General features: G+C 37.5%; 1 protein-coding gene across 2 annotated transcripts in view; it reads left to right on the top strand.

The window, feature by feature from the left end:
• The window catches only part of RAPGEF5 (Rap guanine nucleotide exchange factor 5), a 240,670-nt gene that overhangs the window by 185,894 nt on the left and 34,450 nt on the right, over positions 1-20,326 (top strand). For both annotated transcript variants that reach the window (XM_021935958.2, XM_031665317.1), the window contains 6 exons: positions 5,406-5,484; positions 9,895-10,039; positions 11,781-11,878; positions 14,542-14,572; positions 15,543-15,621; positions 17,936-18,085. In XM_021935958.2, the coding sequence (XP_021791650.2) occupies positions 5,406-5,484; positions 9,895-10,039; positions 11,781-11,878; positions 14,542-14,572; positions 15,543-15,621; positions 17,936-18,085 (582 nt within the window). The remainder of the gene's footprint in view (positions 1-5,405; positions 5,485-9,894; positions 10,040-11,780; positions 11,879-14,541; positions 14,573-15,542; positions 15,622-17,935; positions 18,086-20,326) is intronic.

Raw genomic sequence — 20,326 nt, 5'->3', positions numbered from 1 at the left:
TAGGGAAAAGTCCTATATGACATCAGTATAGCTAATTACATGCATGGATTTCAGAACCATTTCTACATATTTTTTATTTCAAGTTTTATAATAGTTAAAATTGTAGAAGTATTTACCTTCCAATTTCAGTGATGATCAAGATGTTACTTTTTTACTTGTAAGGATGTTTCTTGTATTCAAAAAGCTACTACAAAAGTATTATTTTATTTTGGAGTGGGGAGGATAGTCCCAAAAATTTAGTGATAAGCCAAGAATTTAGGATTAGATTTAGTAATTGACTTAATGCGTAGAATATCAAAGAAAATGGCTGGCACCGCGGCTCACGTCTGTAATCCCAGCACTTTGGGAGGCTGAGGCAGGCGGATCACCTGAGGTCAGAAGTTCGAGACCAGCCTGGCCAATATGGTGAAACCCCCATCTCTACTAAAAATACAAAAATTAGCCGGGCATTGTAGTGCACACCTGTAGTCCCAACTACTCAGGAAGCTGAGGCCGGAGAATCGCTTGAACCTGGGAGGTGGAGGTTGCAGTGAGCTGAGATCGCACCACTGCACTCCAGCCTAGACAACAAGAGTGAAATTCCATCTCAAAAAAAAAATATATATCTATCTATCTCAAAGAAAAAGTTTTTGCATATTAATATATGCATATTAATATGCCTAGGTATTCACAAAATTAGAAATCAAAATGAATACCTTTTTTATTCAGAATGTTAGTATGTATGGCAACTATGAATTTGTTTAAATGAAAGATACTTTTATGTATACAAACATGCTTTTCTGCCTGTTGTCTTAAATTATTATTAAGTACTATGTAGTGTAATAGATAATTATAGTGTTTTAATTTGGATGCCAGTGGATTTGCTAGTCTTTCTAAATGGCTATTGTCAGCTAATAGTCTTCAGGGGATCATTCATATAACCATCATGGTTCTAAAAATATCTCTAAATACCAATGGGACAGCCTCTTTTTTGGAAGCATGGCTATTATAAAATGCACTTTTATTTGAAGTGCATCATTTTGATTATAGTATTTTAATTCGTGCCACTCAATTACTTTCAGAATCTGTAGAGCAAAGAAAAAAAAACATGAATGCTGGAAAAGAAGAAAAGAAAGCTCTTTATATAGAAAAATTTAGAACAATATGGCAGTTAGAGAGATATTTGAGTTAGGAGTATTGGGAATCTGTTCTATTCATTAGAATTTTTAACTATTTATTAGGACTTCAACTGGAGCTGTTTTTGTATAGCCTCATTGTTTTTATTTTAATTAATATTTCTATGACAGAGAGATAATTAGGTAAGTGCTGTTGAATTTTAAATATGATATTAGCTTAGGAGAAAATAGGCATTTCTGGGTCAAAGCCCTTTACAAAATATTGTCATATGTGAGCTGATTAATTGAATTGAATGCCAAATGGGTTTGCCACCATCCAACCAGACTCTGATAGTTCATTATCTAAGGTTGTTCTGGAATGGAATGACTGGTTATGTCAAAGTTAATGGTTTAATGGTGTTCTTTTTAATCTCAGCTACTAATGGAGTAACTCTTGATTAGAGAATAGTTCTAATCTCATTAAATGCAGCTAAGTGTAAGAACACCCCAAAGAGTCTGAACCTGTATGTCACATCCAGCATTGTAAATGCCAGCTCCCTCTCAATGCTGTTACCCAGTGGTTTCTGCATACTGGTGGCTCCTATCTACAAGAGCCATTGAAAACCCTAAACTAGATTCAAAGCTACTCTGTTGGCCAGGCTCAGTGCCTGTAATCCCAGCACTTTGGGAGGCCGAGGTGGGCGGATCACTTGAGACCAGGAGTTTGAGACCACCCCAGCCAATATGGTGAAACCTCATCTCTACTCAAACTACAAAAATTAGCTGGACATGGTGGTGCATGCCAGTAGTCCCAGCTACGTGGGAGGCTGAGGCACAAGAATCACTTGAACCTGGGAGGTGAAGTTTGCGGTGAGCCGGGATCGCACCACTGCACTCCAGCCTGGGTGACAGTCTCAAAAAAACAAAACAAAACAAAAAAAACTACTCTGTTGTCCTTGCTGCTTGTATCTAACATTGAGTGCACAAAAGAATCAGCTTAACTTTTTTTTTTTTTTTTTTGAGACAAACTCTCTCTTTGTTGCCCAGGCTAAAGTGCGGTGGCATAATCTCGGCTCACTTGCAGCCTCTGCCACCTGGGTTCAAGCCATCCTCCTGTCTCAGCCTCCTGAGTGTCTGAGAAGATTCAGCTTTTTTTTTTTTTTTTTTTTTTTTGACACAGAGTCTCACTCTGTTGCACAGGCTAGAGGGCAGTGACATGATCTTGGCTCACTGCAACTTCCACCTCCTGAGTTCAAGCCATCCTCCCACCTCAACCTCCTTAGTAACTGGGATTACGGGCGTGCACCACTACACCCAGCTATTTTTTTTTTTTTAATAGTAGAGATGGGGTTTCACAATGTTGGCCAGGCTGGTCTCTAGCTGCTGGCCTCAAGTGATCTACTCACCTCAGCCTCTCAAAGTGCTGGGATTACAGATGTGAGCTACCACACCTGGCCAGATTCAGCTTAATTTCTAATCAGACAGGAAAGGTTGAGGATTTCCATCAATCACATTTAACACAGAGAAATGTTGTAATTTGTAAACATTACTCTTCAACAGAATCCCAGAGGGATAGTTTTCAAATTGTATTTCCAAAATATCCTTGGTTGCCAGCTAATATGCAAGTGATCAATTTTAATTAAAACTGATTTTTTTTTTTTTTTCTTTTTTTGAGACGGAGTTTCGCTCTGTCGCCCAGGCTGGAGGGCAGTGGCCGGATCTCAGCTCACTGCAAGCTCCACCTCCCCAGTTTACACCATTCTCCTGCCTCAGCCTCCTGAGTAGCTGGGACTACAGGCGCCTGCCACCTCGCCCGGCTAGTTTTTTGTATTTTTTAGTACAGACTGGGTTTCACCGTGTTAGCCAGGATGGTCTCGATCTCCTGACCTCGTGATCCACCCGTCTCGGCCTCCCAAAGTGCTGGGATTACAGGCTTGAGCCACCGCGCCCAGCCACTTGAAACTGTTTTTAAAAACTGTAATGAAAGGCACACATTATATATTCCAAATTTCTCTTTAGGATGACCAGTGATTAACTTGAGCTGCCAGGTTAACTTGTTTGGAGACAAGTAAAGTAAACCTTCCCGTGCCTTGTTCATATATTTGAAATGTCCATAAACAGAGACTCTAGTAGGGGGCCCCTGGCTCTTCTGCGTACGCAGGCTGTGCATGTCCACTCATACGTGTAACATTGTCGGATCAGGCACACTACCACAGCTTTTTTGTACTAGTTCTCATTTATGCCCAGCAAGGCCCAGGTGTATCTGTTTAGGAATTTACTTTTGCTGTAGAGTAAATAGTAAGTTAGACTAGTGATTGCTAACATATTGCAGTGTGATATAACAGTGTAAGTTTAGACTTTTAAAAACATGTTTTAAATAAGAAAATTTGTCAAATTTATTATTTTGACAAGGAATACTATGACTTATAGATAAAATATCTTTCAGATAAATTCCATTAATACTCTTCATTAACACCTTTGGTTCATTTTAATTATGGGCATCTTGCAATTAAAAAGCAAGCTTTTAAAAGAATTGCCATTTGCAACCACTTACCTATGTGGATTAGGATTACCTTGATATTCTGCCACCAAGCAGAAATAAGTTATGCCCTGCAGCTAATATAGAATTATAGATGTCATCCACAACCTCTTATATCAGAGTTTTGTGTTCATAAATATAACCTTGTTTTTCTGATTAACTTTTAAAGTAAATATTACTGGTTATTCCTAAAAATTCTGGAGATTTTCTTTCATCCAGTCTTCAATGTAGCGCTATAGGGCTCTATACTGGGCAATTATTTTTACTTACACATCATCATTATAAGGTGTAGATCTTGGAGAGCATAAGCGCTATTGAGTATATGTCTTAGTCAGCTTAAGCTGCTCTAACAAAATACCGTAGCCTGGGAGGCTTAAACAACAGGCATTTATTTCTCACAGCCTAGAGACTGGGGAGTCCAAGATCAAGGTGCTGGCAGATTCAGTGTTTGGTGAGGACCTGCTTCCTGGTTCATAGACCACAGTCTTCCCATATCCTTGTGTGGTAGAGAGAGGAAAGGAGCTTTCTCAGGACTCTTATAAAGAGAGCAATGTCATTCATGAGGGCTCAACCCTCATGGCCTTATCCAGTCCTAATTACCTCTCAAATACCCCCTCCTTATACATCACACTGGGGGTAAGGTTTCAACATATAAAGTGGTGGGGGTGGGAGTGTTGCAGAGGACATAAGCATTCAGTCCGTAACAACAGTACACAAGCTAATTACTCTAATAATTTATTACTGTTTTATATAACTAAAAATGTGATATCTGGAATGTAAAACATGAAGATTAAATCGTATAGTAAAATGAATTTTAAGTTAAGGAGACTAGATAAAGACTATTATGGCAAAAACTGCTTTGCCAAATCACTGCTTTTATTTGAAGTGCATCATTTTGATTATAGTATTTTAATTCATACCACTCAATTACTTTCAGAATCTGTACAGCAAAAAAACAAACAAAAAAACCATGAATGCTGGAAAACAATAATCTTTTGTACCATATTAGAAATTACATTGAAGGTCAGTGTTTGCCTCTTTAGCAATTCCATATTGTACACAAACTGAACTCTTCCAAGAACACTCAAAGCACAAAGATGATAACAATGTAACCTGGTTTGGTTGGTAGAAAAAAGAAATTAGGAAGAAGTATGTTGTGATACATTGTACCTGATCTCCAATTTTAACTGGACTCAGTTCTGTCTCTCTTCAAGACTGAGAAAATCACTCATCACTTTCCCAACTTCTTAAAGATGCATTTAAGAGATAAAGGTGAATGGCCTTGGAACCTGATATGTGTCTTCTGGGTTTTACTATTCATTGTTCTTGCCCTAGACTTAAGTAAATGGCTTTGGAAAAAATCTTAATTTATTAACACATGAGGGCTTTATTCCCTGTAGGACTTGAGTGTACACCTCAGAAATCTTGTAAAATTTATTTTTTAATGCACATTATTTATGCATTGGTTTTCTATATCATCTTTACCCACAAATATAAATGAGGTTTCAGGAAAACAAGATGATAACAAAATTGTATGTTTAGAGAGCTCTGCAACAAAAATATCTTATTGCTTGATGCATTTGATATAAGGAGTTTTTCATATCTTAATTTTAATAAATAATATCTTTCGTGGCAAAAATTCTCCTATTCTAATCCCTCCCACAGCCATCAAAATTTATATTTCTGTCATGCACATGGCTCTGGGGCCTGGAAAGCAGCTGCTCTTCTTATCCACCTCTTTGTTTACTTGTATTTTTTTTTTTTCTTTGCAGAGACCCTCCTGGATGACTTCCTTCTCACGTACACTGTCTTCATGACAACTGATGACTTGTGCCAGGCTCTGTTAAGGCAATATCCTTCATTATCTTCAGGCTGCTGTGACCACTTCCTCTCAGACAGATGTCCCACATTAGGAATTAACTGCCTTCCTTAATTTATTCAACCCCACAGTAGAGTGTGGATATGTTAAATATTAATGTAATGATATCCAAGGTAGAAGATGAAATGAGATAGACAGAGGAAACTGGAAATGTGAACGGCTGTTTTCACATTCTATGTTGTGGCTATATTATACTGTTTATATTACGTTTGCTTCATATCTGTGCCTTATGATTGCTTAGAAATCTGGAGGCAAAATTGGCCTGCTGGGTAAACCCCAGAGTCAAGAGACTGTGTGGAATGGCAAGATCATGGAATAAATGGACTTAAAGGAGAATCAGTTAGTTAAGTGTCAGACCACTTGTGAAGGAAAATGCACATATGTGATATCATGTTCCTGGCAAGTGTCTCAGGGAGACAGGCCATTCCCCCACATGGGAGGTCAAACCTAGCCCCTGGAATCCTCTGTCATCTTTTCACAGCTTTGTCACTGCATGTTCTCTTAGAATGATGGATGTGATTAGAAGGTTAATGACGAGTTAAGGAAGCCTTATAATTTTATTCACTAACTAGAAGAGATGCAACATAGGATCATTGAAAGACCACAAAACAAAGCCATGTAAAGTTACTGAAAGTCTCCAAGTGGTCTTCTTGCTTCACAGTATTTAATGTATTCAGATGCATTTAAGCATTTAAATAGGCTGTTGCTATACTGTTTTTATTAAATGAAACTGAAGATTCCACTCTAAACCACATGAAAATTTTAAGGAAAATGGATTGCTTTTGTATATACTAAAGTTCTATTAAGACCTAATGATAACTGGGTGCAGTGGCTCACACCTGTAATTCCAGCACTTTGGGAGACCAAGGTGGGAGGATTGCTTGGGTCCAGGAGTTCAAGAGCAGCCTGGGCAACATAGTGAGATGCGGTCTCTAATATACATATTTGTTATATAGATAGATAGATATTTGGTATAGATAGATATAGATATATACCAAAATTAGCTGGGCATGAGATATAGATATAAATATAGATATAGGTATAGATATAGATACATACCAAAATTAGCTGGGCATGATGGCATGTGCCTGTGGTCCCAGCTGCATGGGATGCTGAGGGAGGAGGATTACTTAAGCCCAGGAGGTTGAAGCTGCAGTGAGCCAAGACCACGCCACTGCTCTCCAGTTTAGATGACAGAGGGAGACTGCCTTCAAAAACAAGCAAACAAAAGACCTAATGATAATGCTTATTTAATATTCTTTCTCTATTAAATGATTGTTACATGTCTCCCAACTTTACAGCGTTTTCCCACCTAAAAGAATACTTTAAAACTTCATAAAGGACATAAAGTAACATCTCTCTTAAAATATATGTATAATTGGAAATGATGATTACTTTGTAGTGCTTTACTATATCCTATGACCAAACAAAGCTATAGTAGATATTTTGCCACTTTTTAGAACCAGTTCATAAAGTTGATCTTGAAACATTGTGAGTTAGTTTTGAATTTGGAAAGTTTCAATAATATGTGCAGATTTCCTTCACAGCTTTCAAGTGGAGTGTTGCTCCACATTTAGCAATCACGATAAGATTTTGAATATCTCTTTCTTCAAAAGTGTTTTGGAAAAATATCTGTGAGCTAATTTCATTTACATTTTAATGCTAACATATTTCTAAAACAATTCATCCATCAAGTAATATAAAATGTACTTAAAGGAGACGCCTTTAAACTACATTCTTTAACTATGATCCTAATGTTATTTGTGATTATCATTTAATAATTTAATGTACTATAGGATGTCCCTAAACAATCTCTAGAACTTAACTTTCATATATATGTTTTGAGTCTTTGACTAAGACATTATATACAAAACTTTGGTTCAGATTTTTATCAGCCTTTTTACCAATAATCAAAACCCATGAACTCAAAACGTTTTAAGCCAGAAGTCTTTCATTATGATTATTTCTGTATATTTGCACTCTGCCTTTTGTGAAATAATATTACAAACGAAAACGGAATCTATATTTAATGTGAGATATTTTTATGCACATCTTAGTGAAGATGTGTTGCATATTCCCCTACAACCAACTTCTTAGAAGTAGTCTAAATTATTTGTTTTTTTCCAATGGTTTTAAAACATTATTTATAGATTAAGGCTATTTGTGCTGGTTTTAGATATTTTAGATAAGTATTTTTATTGTAATAGTATTTAATAGCATCATAAAGAGCATTAAATTCATAGCTGTGGGCCAGCTAATATTCTGTGCATTACATAGAAGTTATAACTCTCACCACATGCCTTCCCACTATTTCCATCAGCAGCTAAATTTATAAATCAGTGTAATCTAGCATAGACAAAATGTAAAAGAATGTCTGTTTCCTAATATTGGAAATCAGATTAATACAAATGCAAATTTAACCTGTAAATATATTTTAAATATATATCTTGCAGGGAGGAAAACAAGGTACAGCAGATAACTGTTTATGAATGGAGAATGGTTGAAGTGTTGCTTCTTGCATTTACTTTATTCTGCTAGTCCATAATTGTAGAACATATATATGCAGCTTGAATACAAAGTTCATATCTTCATTTATATATGATGACCTAAAAAATTGCATTTCTTAATTTTCTTGATTTCTTTATATTAGTGAAGGTATTATATTCACAGGAAAAGAAGAGAAGAACATTTGTTTAAGGGGAAATAATGTAAGATAAATCTTTGAGACATGTCTTGCTGTGTTGCCTAGGCTGAGTAGAGTGGCTTGATCATGGCTCACTGCAGCCTAAACCTCCCAGGCTCAAGTGACCCTCCTGTCTCAGCCTCCCAACTAGCTGGGTCTACAGATGTGCATCACCATACTCAGTTAATTTTTTTCTTTGTAGAGATAAGGTCTCACTTTCTTGCCTGGGCTGACCTTAAACTCCTGGGCTCAAGCACTCCTCCTGCCTCAGCCTCCCAAAGTGCTGGGATTATAAGCATCAGCCACCATGGTTGGCCTAGATAAATCTTTATTGTATTTTGCCTTTCAAGAGAAAAACTAAAAGAAATAGCAACTTTTTTTGTGTTTGCCTGAGTTTATTTCACAGGTGGAAATCAAAGGTGGTCTTAATGTATTTTTGCAGGATGGGGAGACATTGACTAAATTATATTTTAAAATATTTACAAAGCCTGACATAAAGTTTATTCCAATTTTGCAATTGTATATCAGTGTTAAAGAATATATAATCCTGTCCAACAACCCTCAAGTGTTGATGTCATAGCATTCCCTATTCCTCGTCATCTTTTTAATGTGTCCAAGACACTCAGAAATTATCATTTTGGAGACAACAAGAATAGATCAGTTTAGAATATGCCAAGCTGCTGTTGCATTCCTAGTCATTTAAACACTTTGCCTTTGAGGTTGTTATTTTTGTGTAATTTTAACAGCATAGTTAACATATGGTCATTGTATATAAATTAGGAAATGCTAATAAGTACAATAAAAATAATTCATGTACTCTAAAACCTCATTACTTTGAGAAGCCACTGTTAACTATTTAGTATATATCTCTCCAGATAGTGAGATTAATCATATAAATAAACATTGTTAACAGAAGTAGATCATCCTAACATATTCTTTTCTTACTTGCTTTTCTACTCAACATTACATTATGCATATTCTCTGTCAGTAAATGTACTGCTGGACCATCATGTTTATGACTGCTGAATAGTCCGTTAAATGGATATGTAATAACTTAGGCAACCGTTGTCAATTGCTGAGGCATTTAGGCTATTTCCCATTAGTTTTTATTTTAATCAAAATGAAAATTAGCAGTCCCTTTTACCTCTGTGTTCGCACATGTATCCAATGTTTTCTTAAGTAAATTCCTAGGAGTGGGCATTTGAATCATGTTACAAATTGTGTTCCAGAGATCTATACTCATTTGGAACTACTTTAGAAGCACCTGGTTTTACAGAATGTGAATTTCTGAGGACCAGACAGCACCTGGCCTCATTCTTACCTAAAATATATTGAAATAGTATTCACCTGTGTACTGAAGCTAGCTCTCTTCTTGGAGTCACTGTTAAAATTAATGGGCCACTTACTATCTCCTCGGGCTGGCATTAACCACATGTTGCCTATGGAAGCATGTCAGCAGCTGCCAGTGAAATGGCCTGACCCTTCACTTCCTGGCTGCCCACTGAGTATACTTTAGTCATTTTCCTCAGTTTACTTTTGCTCCTTTCAGTACACACCGTTTGCTCTCCCTATGTGTATTCTGTTCTTCCTGCATGTTTTACGCTTGTATGCCTTCATGTATTTTGTAAAAATAAGAGTAAATGGATGTCTTCATATTTTTAAATTTTCAACAATATAATTTTTTCTTAACCATTTGCACCTATTCTGCTAAGAAGTATCAAGGCAAAGAGGAAAACTCAGATGTTCCTCGTAGGAAACGTAAAGTCTTGCATCTTGTTTCCCAGTGGATTGCTCTGTACAAAGACTGGTTACATGAAGATGAACATTCAAAAATGTTTTTAAAGGTAATCCAACGTTTCCAGGTATTCTTTGATGCAAAATAACTGATTTTACTTTAAGTCATGCATCTTAAAAATCTCATTTGTAGGTAACAGTCATTCAACTTTCTTGTGATAGTCAAGTTGTGATTCAGAGAATATATAAGTTATTTTGACTTCTGAAGCTTGATATTCCATGTCTAAAAGTCATGGAAATTTTGATTGCTAATGAAATAATTAAGGAAGGTAAACCAAAACATTCAAAATTTGATACAGCTTAATATGTTGATATTCATTATAAGTTTAAAGTAACCAGTCCTCTATATGTAATATTTGCATAAAACATTATGATTTAAAAACTATATTGACAATATATGTTCTATGAAACATTTGTCAGACATGGTATACTTTGAGAATTTTAAGCAATAATGTGTAAATAGATATAATGTAGATTTACATTTAGAGTGAGACCAACTGATTTATTTTTTCTAATTAATAGGCTTCAATATCTTTTCAACAACAGATGATTATCTGGAGAGATGATTAGTAAGACAGTTGGATTCCTTTTGCCACCAAAATCATATTAAATCTACAGGTTAGGACAGAGAAGGAATGGAATGGAATTCTAGCAAGGAAGAGTTCTAGTTCAGAGTAGGCAACTGCCTAAATAGACTCAGCCTTTCATGAAGGAAACCACTTTGAATTCAACATTCAGTTGTCATTTAGACATCCAGTTAAAAACGAGTCTAACCAACTCTTTTAAACTTATGTTGTTTTCAAAGCAACTGCTTAATTTAATTCAATTGACTTTTTTCTCCCAAATGATTATGTGGAATTGTGTGTGTGTGTGTGTGTGTGTGTGTGTGTGTGTGTGTGTTGAGACAGGGTCTTGCTCTGCTACCCAGGCTGCAGTGCAGTAACGCAGTCATAGTGCACTGCAACCTCAAACTCTTGAGCTTGAGAGATCCTTGCCCCTCAACCTCCCGACTATCTGGGACTAAAGGCATGTACTACCACACTCAGCTAATTTTTTCTTTTTTGTAGAGATAGAGTCTTGCTTTGTTGCCCAGGCTGATCTCGTACTCAGCTCAAGCAATGCTCCCTACTCAGCCTCCCAGAGTGTTGGGATTACAGCCTGAGCCACCATACCCAACCAATATTATTATTATTATTATTATTATTATTATGAGATGGAGTCTTGCTCTGTTGCCCAGGCTGGAGTACAGTGGCGCAATCTTGGCTCACTGCAAGCCCCACCTCCTGGGTTCACGCCATTCTCCTGCCTCAGCCTCCCGAGTAGCTGGGATTACAGGCGCCCACTACCACACATGGCTAATTTTTTTTTTTTTTAGTAGAGACGCGGTTTCACTGTGTTAGACATGATGTTCTCCATCTCCTGACCTCGTGGTCTGCCTGCCTTGGCCTCCCAAAGTGCTGGGATTACAGGTGTGAGCCACCACGCCTGGCCTATCATTTTTTAAGATATAGAATGGGCATGGAAATCTCTAGTAGCCAGCTAGCCAGAGATCTCTAGAGTTCTCTTTCCAGAATTTCTACCTATGGCCCTGAAAGCAGATAGAGAGCCATGGCAGTTGACAGAGAAGCTACGAGTTATGATCCCACTCTGGATCTCATTGGCACCTGGTGAAACCCGCGCGTTGTCCTGGATCCCTCCTTATTTCCTCTGTTAGGATAGCCATGGTATGAGTCTTAATCCCTACAGAATGGGCATTCAACCACTCAGCTGTCATTTGCCTTTTTTCTCCAGACCATATATAGGAATGTACTGGATGACGTTTATGAATATCCAATACTTGAAAAAGAATTGAAAGAATTTCAAAAGATACTTGGAATGCACCGTCGTCAGTAAGTATTTCATTTTCCTAATTATGGTTAATGAAAGAAGACAGCAGCAAATATGATAGAATTTGGAATGCCTTATACATAAAAGTTGATTTTGAACATTTTGACTCATATTCATCTTGATGCCCTAGCTTTTCTAGTAGTAAATTGTGTGTTTTGTTCTTATAACTCAAAATGAAAGAACACGGAATTCAGCTCGTTGACTATTGTTTTAACCCCGTTTTGTATAGTAAAAACAGCCTGGGCCATAACAACCGGGTGCATAAAAACAATTAGTAAATTATTACTTAATTTTAAAAGTCTATGTAACTTGTCATTTTGGGGCTTGTAACTATCTCTATGAAATAGGGAGGAAAAGTTTAATAAATAGGTCTCAGGGAGTTGTGGAACATTTTATTTTATTTTATTTTTTGGGATATAGTCACTCTGCTGCTCAGGCTGGAATACAGCAACGTGATCTTGGCTCACTGCAACCTCCACCTCCTGGGTTTGAGCAATTTTCATGTCTTAGCCTCCTGAGTAGCTGGGATTACAGACATGTACCACCACACCTGGCTACTTTTTTGTATTTTTAGTAGAGATGGGGTTTCATTATGTTGGCCAGGCTGGTCTTGAACTCCCAACCTCAGGTGATTCGCCTGCCTCAGCCTCCCAAAGTACTGGGATTACAGGTGTGAGTCACCACACCCAGCCTGTGGAGCATTTTAAAAGCTCAATTTTATGGGTTCCCTGAGGTTTCTTTATCAATTTAGAAAGATTTTAAAGAGCCATTTACTCAATGACTCTTGGCATGTCTAAGGGTCCCCTAGGTATCTGTCATTAATCTTTCAGATTGGCAACACCCAACTTTACTATTAGTGATATTACCATTAAGTCCCCTTACTCATTTTGGTAAAGAAAACATCAAGTCATTCAGTTTTCAGATTTAGCCACAGAGTTCATCTAAAAGGAAAACTTGTTTCTGATTTACAGTGTATATTTCATAAACATAAAGCACATTTATTATCAAGTTGTGAAAAGCTTCTGTTACGATTTCAACAGTCACAAATTGCACCTCTCATGGAAAGTGTTAATTCAAGCCTTTCAGATGACTGATTTGTGATTTAAAGCTTGACTTAGTTTTAGTAAAGGGAGACCTCATTGCAAGTGAAACATCTGTATAAATTAATCTTAGGTAGCAAACCGTGTGTATACTTTAGTCCTCAATCATCGAAATCTTACATTGGGAGATTTGAAAGTAAAGTGCAAGTTAACACAGTACCTTAGAGATGAATCTTGTAAATGTTGGTGGTCTTCTTTTATGACAGTCTACATTATGTTAAGTTTCCATAGCCTAAGACTTATATGAAAATATGAACTAATAAATGAAATCAAACAAGGAAAAAAAGGACAACCTTGTCATCAAAATAATCCCCCATATGGAAGTTGCTCTGTGCTATGAGGCAGACCTGTTATAGCTGGGAAACTTTAATTCATGGTTTAATACATGTGAACATATTTCATCAAATACATTAATGGAAATTTAATACATTCCATTTTAAAAACCTACACAAAAATGGTAAATAATAGAATAAAATAAGAAAATGACATAAAGAAATGATTCTTGGTTGGCACAGTGACTCACACCTGTAATCCCAGCACTTTGGGAGGTGGAGGTGGGAGAATCACTTGTGTCCAAGAGTTTAGGAGTTTAAGACCACCCTGGACAACATAGTGAGACCCCACCTCTACCAAAAATAGAAACTTAGCTGGGCATGGTGGTACATGCCTGTAGTTCCAGCTACTTGGGAGGCTGAGGCAGGAGGATCACTTGAGCCCTGGAGGTCAAGACTGCAGTGAACAGTGATCACGCCACGGCACTCTAGCCTGGGTGAGAGAGTTAGACTATGTCTCAAAAAAAAAAAAAAAAAGAAAAGAAATGATTCTTGCCTATTTTTATAAGATTATGAAATAGCTTTAGATTCTAGAATAAGATTCAAGCCCTAAATGTAAAACTCGTGACTTTTTTTTCTCTAGCCCCAGTACACAAATAGAGGAGAAAATGTTCCTTTCTGAGAGTAAGACTCATACCTTTAATTTATAGTTCACCTAATGATGTATGAAATTGGCCCCGGTACTGGCTCCTTTGTAAGTGGAGGTGGCATTCAGAGGGCACTTGAAGGTGGGAATCTGTGGAGATGATCAGAGATGGACAGAGTGTTCCCAGTTCCACCACACAGAGACACATCCTGGAAAAGATGTGCCTTTGCTGAATGACTTAGCTATCTAAATAGCAGTAATTTCACCTAAAATCTATCACTATCACTGTATGAGAAAACTTATGTCTATGGACTGAATATTGCAGTTTTTTTAAATCCTCATTTGTGCGGACTGAGTTCCCATGGACTGAGCAGATCCAGTTCCTCCCTCACTTCTGAGCTTCACTTTCTGTGGGTAGAAGGCAAAATACATCTGTTGAATCCATAACTTCTTTACTTCCTGGCTCATTGGAAATTCAGAGCCCAATGTCAAGTGTGTTGTACATAGTGAATTAATGAATACTGTATTTTATCTTTTTTAAAAAGCAAAATCCTCTGCCTAGTGCTGGAAAATTAGTCTTCCATAACAATAACTGCATTATTCTGGGTTTGGGACAAAGACTGACTTCTTGGCATTTTTCCTTTCAGCACTGTGGATGAATATTCACCACAAAAAAAGGTAAGCAGATGCTTCTATACCTAAAATTAGGTGATCTGGTTTGGAGACCTTGCCTTGCCTCCCTTGGCGTGTTTCAAAATTAAAATGAATACTGCCTCGAGCGGAACCCGACAAGGCGGGGCGCCTAGGGTTGCAGCTTCCCTGCGCTTTCCTGCTTTGCTTTAGTTATTCCTGTGCTGGTGCAGATCCGATTTTAGCTGTGTATCCTTGACTTTTTGACGTTCTGCTGATTTTGTGGTGCATTTTAGAGTCTCAGGGCTTCCTGCTGTCCCTGGAGTGATATAAATTTGAATTTTAAGATGTTTATGTCAAAAAAAAAAAATCCAGGTAGGAGGAATCTTGACTCTAAGAGGAAAGAAGTCTTATAAGGAAAATATTTGCACTTTTAATACAACAGAAAGAGAAGGTAGCAAGTGGGAATGTGTTCTCAGTCCAGTTTGATAAGGGGGAAATATGGACTGAGATATCAAGCACAAGTTTTGGAGACACAGCTATATCAGGTGGATAATCATAATGAACAGTATGCCTGTGTCCCTTAGGAAAGTCATTGTACTATAGCAGAGGTATTGAAACCATCTCAAAGTTGCTTCTGTGAAAAATGTAATAGCAGAGGATCAGATTGTGATAACTATACCTTATAGATTCATGTTGGAATGGGGAAATGATGTTTATCTCAGGAGACTATGGATGTTTGTAATAGCCAGATGTGAAAAGTCATGTTGCAGGGAATAAATATAAGGACGTTTGGCCTGCTGCTGGCCTTAGCCCAGGCCCATCGGATTGCTCAGAATCTCCACCACCATTTGCATTAGTTGGGGCGACTCCCAGTTTATTTCTCTAAGATTGGATGGGTGGATTTCACATTTAAAAAAAAAATTGGCTGGCTCTTTTGGAACATGTTGTAAACAGCTATGGTTTTCCAAAGGGCAGGAATGCATTCATTCATTGTTCTCTTTCTCCAATCTCACAGAATAAAGCCCTTTTCCACCAATTCAGTCTTAAGGAGAACTGGCTCCAGCATAGAGGAACTGTGACTGAAACGGAGGAAAGTGAGTATGGTTTGAAGTGAGGGTTTGGGGGTAGGTAGCAGTTAGCCACCATTTTTCTCCCACATTGGCGTATCAGCCTGACTAACCTTCATTTCTAGCTGTCAGCCCTCAGATAAGCATGTTAGCATCAAACAGCATGTTTTTCTTTTCTTTCTTTGAGCATTATAGTTTTCTTAGGTCACATAATACTGTCCCAAGCACCAAGGATGCTTATAATTTGGGAAGCAAGGAAAGGAGACAATGCCTAGAGCCTCCTTGCATTTTTGAGAAGAGGTAAAAATGAACAGGAAACTCAACATTTTCTCCTAGAACCATCTTCTCCCTGCCTTCATCAGCCCATTGCCTATGACTAACTGGAAGGATCACCAAAGTCAATGTGCAGATTTGGGCTGAGTCAGTCCATGACTCAGTCCATGAGAGGAAACTCTTAGAGAGAATAATGAAGAGAAGGCTGTACAGTAGAAGCTCCTGCAAGGTCAGGCTGTGTGGGCAGTGCCGCCCATCTGCTGTGTCCTCAGTCACTGCTTATTTTTGTGGAAGAGGCTCATGGCTTCCCCTGAAGAGGGCTGTTCATCCAACACAAGGGGAAACACCTTTTTAGAACCCTGAAGATGCTGAAGTGCTTTTCTATGTTAATGTTTTAAAGAGGAACAAGAAATGTTAACAATGGTTTTCTCCTTTTAGCTAGAGGTTGAGTCAAGTGCAGAGCTGGAAAACACAGCAAATTAAAATTTTAATGCAATTGTGACTCACAGACTCTCTATTTTGACTCATCTTTCTTCATATGCTGAAATTCTGAGTGTGATCATTTAATATTTGCCCAATTTCTGGAACTTGTAAAAGAAGCCACAAGGATGCTTATTCCTTTAGATAGTGTTTGTATATAATGCTGCTGATAGATGGTTCTGTTGACTCATATTAAGTGTCATCCGTACCAAGTGAAAGAGAAAACAAAATTATCTAACTTGCTAATTCCTTTGTTACTGACCTTCCTTGCCCATTTGTCTTGAAGTTTCATCATATAGTTTTCCAAGCTAAGCTGCAAAAAGGCAAAGTATTTCAAGGCCCCCAGCCTCTTTTTGTTTATCAGTTTATTTAGCAAGATGTAAACTTACCCCATATATAGTAGTTTACAGACAGATTTTGCCTTGCTTAAAAATTCCATCTTTCTATGGAAGGAGGAAAGCCTTTTTCTCTCTCACTAGTCTGTTGGCAAAATACAAAACAACTATTTGTTACATGCTATTGTTTTAGTGAGATACCCAACCAAACCAAGTATGTCAAGTGTCTCCTGGTGGTGTGTTTACTTTCAGGTTCTATACATATAAACTCATAGTTAGACTTTTGCTTCAGTTGTATTTCTATGAAAACATTCCTGGGTTTATTTTTGTGGTGACATTTAAACTGCATATAAAATTTCTTCAGAAGCTTCACTCTCAATTTTTTTTGCAACACCAAAGAGTAGAATATCTAAGTATATTATTGTCCTTCTGTCTACTGGAAAGAAGCTCGTACATTTTATACATTTATAGTAGCTGATATAAGAGGCAATGTGTCAGTTACTTCCATTGCTATTAAAACAGCTTCTGCTATTAATATCATAAAGAAAACATTTTTCAGGACCCATTCACCCTGACAGTGATAATGTCCTAGTAATAATTATTAGCACCACAGACAATAAAAAAGGAAATTAAAAAGGCTAGAAATGTGACCTCCATTTGGAAACTAAATTCATCACTACCTTGATGGGAGAAATGGAGTCATTCTTAAATGATTGAGAAAGCTGAACTCAAAAACCAAAGCAGATGACAGATTTTTAGATAAACTTATGAGAATTCTAATAGCAAAATACGGTGTTCTTGATTGGGCCACGGAGATTGTCCTGAAATGGAGTGTAAAGGAAAAATTTATGAATTAGACACTTTAATATGCAGCTTTGGGAGATCTCGGCAACTGTCAAAGAAGGGATTTAAAAATACAGTCTGTGCACCACAGATTCCACTGTATGATGGTCAGATGGTTTCCACAATGAGTACACACTTGTATGACTCGGATCTCTCATTACAGAATGAAAAGATTAAATACTACTTGTGCTTGTTGACTAGCTTTATAACATCTGAGTTTCATGTGTTTGCAAGCACACATTCATAGACATATACCTTCAGGCGCTCATGTGCATATATAAAAAATCTAACTCTATATGTGTTATACTGAAGAGAATAGCAAGGTGGGTTGATATAGAAAAGTTGATCAAGGTGTCTTGATTTGGAAAAGTCACTGTTCTGTTTCCAAACAATTCTTTTCACTTGTGCAGTTTTCTGCCACGTGTATATAACAGAGCACTCCTATGTCAGTGTGAAGGCAAAAGTTTCCAGTACAGCCCAAGAGATCCTAAAATTCGTGGCAGAAAAGATCCAGTATGCCGAAGAGGATCTGGCTCTGGTGGCCATCACATTCTCTGGAGGTAAGTTGTTTTCTACCCTTGAATATTAATATTTCACTGATCTCCTTCAAAAGGAGGGAGTTGGCATTTTTGTAGGGTAAAAGTGCAGCTCCTCCCTTCTGGACCCGCAGCTGGATGACCACAGTAACAATAAGAAGCTGCCTACCAGAAGTGTTTCCATGACAACAGTTGGGTACTGTGGGATACTGAATTTCCTCCCCAAGAACTGAATAGAGAGGCATGCCAGTGTTTTGAAATACATTATAAAGCTTTTCATATTTTGTACTCTAGATAAGCCTTCTATTTTCCTATTTAAATTAACTTGGGAAATTGCTAAAGAGTGAAATTACTTTAGGGGGGAAAAAAAGGAAAGATGGCCTTGAACCAGTCCTATTGAGGGCTGACAGTTTAATAGTTAAAGACTCCCTATTGAAAGACAAACTGTACAATAAGCTGAAAGCTCACACAGCAATATTCCTTAAGGTGGACGTGGGAAGTGAGGCCTGGTTACAGCTTCTCCTTCTGTTGGGCCTTATTTATCCTCAGAGAATGGTTTATTGTCTGTTTTGAATAAGATCACACAGATTACAAGCTGACACTATTGATCTGTGAGGTTTGAACAGACCCCTTCGTTTTCACTGGAGCCTGTCAGATCTGTGTTGCTGGCCTCCTTTTTTGGTTTGCAATCTTTATTTAGTATCTGCTTAACCCTGAGAAAAAATACAAAGAAAGTGACTTAGCATCAGTAGTTGAAAGACGTGAGCACTGTGTGGACTAATCAACCAGATGCGGGCGGGGGAGGGGAGCAGATAAACTGCATTCCTGTTTACCCTTTGTTATCATTCTCCAGTTGGGAAATGAGTATCAGAATATACTTGAGGGTAAAGTATCTTGTTCCTATGGCTTTGTTGCTCACAGGCAGGTAAAATGGTCCTACAAGCTGGCTGATTACATATGCAAATGAAGCCCTTCTCCCTGGGCCTAATACATAAGAATCCCCCCCCGCCCCCCCCCAACCAGGGCTCTAATTGTATATCTTAGCAAAAGATGATCTAGAAAAAAGAATTTGAGAAACATATGGGCTAAATGAATTTTAATCAGAAAGTAGTTCGATTTTTGATAATGTATTTCAAATAGGTATGATAAATGTGTATTTAATTTTCAAGTGACCAAAAATATAACAAGATTTTAAACAGTATTAAGCTTTATCAATACTGCTTAATTAAGCGGTATTAAGCTTGAGCATCTGCCTCTCAAGGTAGTACCATTACAGAGAGTGATCCTGGGGTCCCCATTCAGACAGAAGGTGCCAGAGAAGGAAGAGCTGAATGAACTTTGCAGGAAAACTGAGACCCGTCTCCTTTGGGAGCTGACTGAGAGTCAACCCAGGGCCTCATGAGAAGCTGGCAATTAATGAACGGCTCTTTCACTGCCCAATATCTATTTGGTGGCTGTGAAATACCATTTTCACACTCTATTAAATTAGATTCATCAGGATGGGCAATAGCGTTGTAATGTGTATAGACCCATTGCTAATCATCACTAGAAATATCAGCATATCTCTTGAATTATCCCACAGATTTGGCAATGTGCCATTATTTTCCATCCTCTACCTTTTTTTTTTTTTTGTCTGTAGGGAACCTTTCTTCCTGCATCTTTTTATCCCCCAAACAATAATGTTTTAACGAAGAAAACAAACTCAAGAGCTTAATGCATTCCTTGTTCTAATTACATCATTTTTAATAAATTATATTTTAGTGCTACTTCAAAAAGAAATGGTGAATTTTTTCTTTATTTTTGTCAAAAAAAAGTTTTAAGATGTCAGAGATGTTGGAGGTTTTATGGATTTTTAAAAAGGAACAGTAGTATCATTCTCATAGCTTTGGTAGGTTTTTAGCTGTTTTTTACCCAGGGTAGTTATATGTATGTAGTAACAATAAACTACCCAGTTATTCAGAGGTTAAAATTCTATCAGTTTTAATCTTTCATAGTATAGTGACAAACCTGAAAATAAGGGGAAAAATATTTCTCAGCAAATAGAAAAATGCTATCAGAAAGTTATGACATTTTATTCTATAAAGTGTGAATGGCTCTCATACATTCAGATTTAAGGTATACATAGGCACAGAAAGGGCTGCAGGAAATTATAGCTGAACAAAGAAGGAGCAGATGGAACCCAGGAGATGAAACTTCAGAACCCGGCCGTGTGACACCATCCACTATACATGTCACCAGCCCAACATTATAGTACTGTGGATCTTT

The sequence above is a fragment of the Papio anubis genome, chromosome 4, assembly GCF_008728515.1.
Source record: "Papio anubis isolate 15944 chromosome 4, Panubis1.0, whole genome shotgun sequence".
Taxonomy (NCBI): Eukaryota; Metazoa; Chordata; class Mammalia; order Primates; family Cercopithecidae; genus Papio; species Papio anubis.
This window is presented reverse-complemented; position numbering and strand designations above follow the sequence as displayed.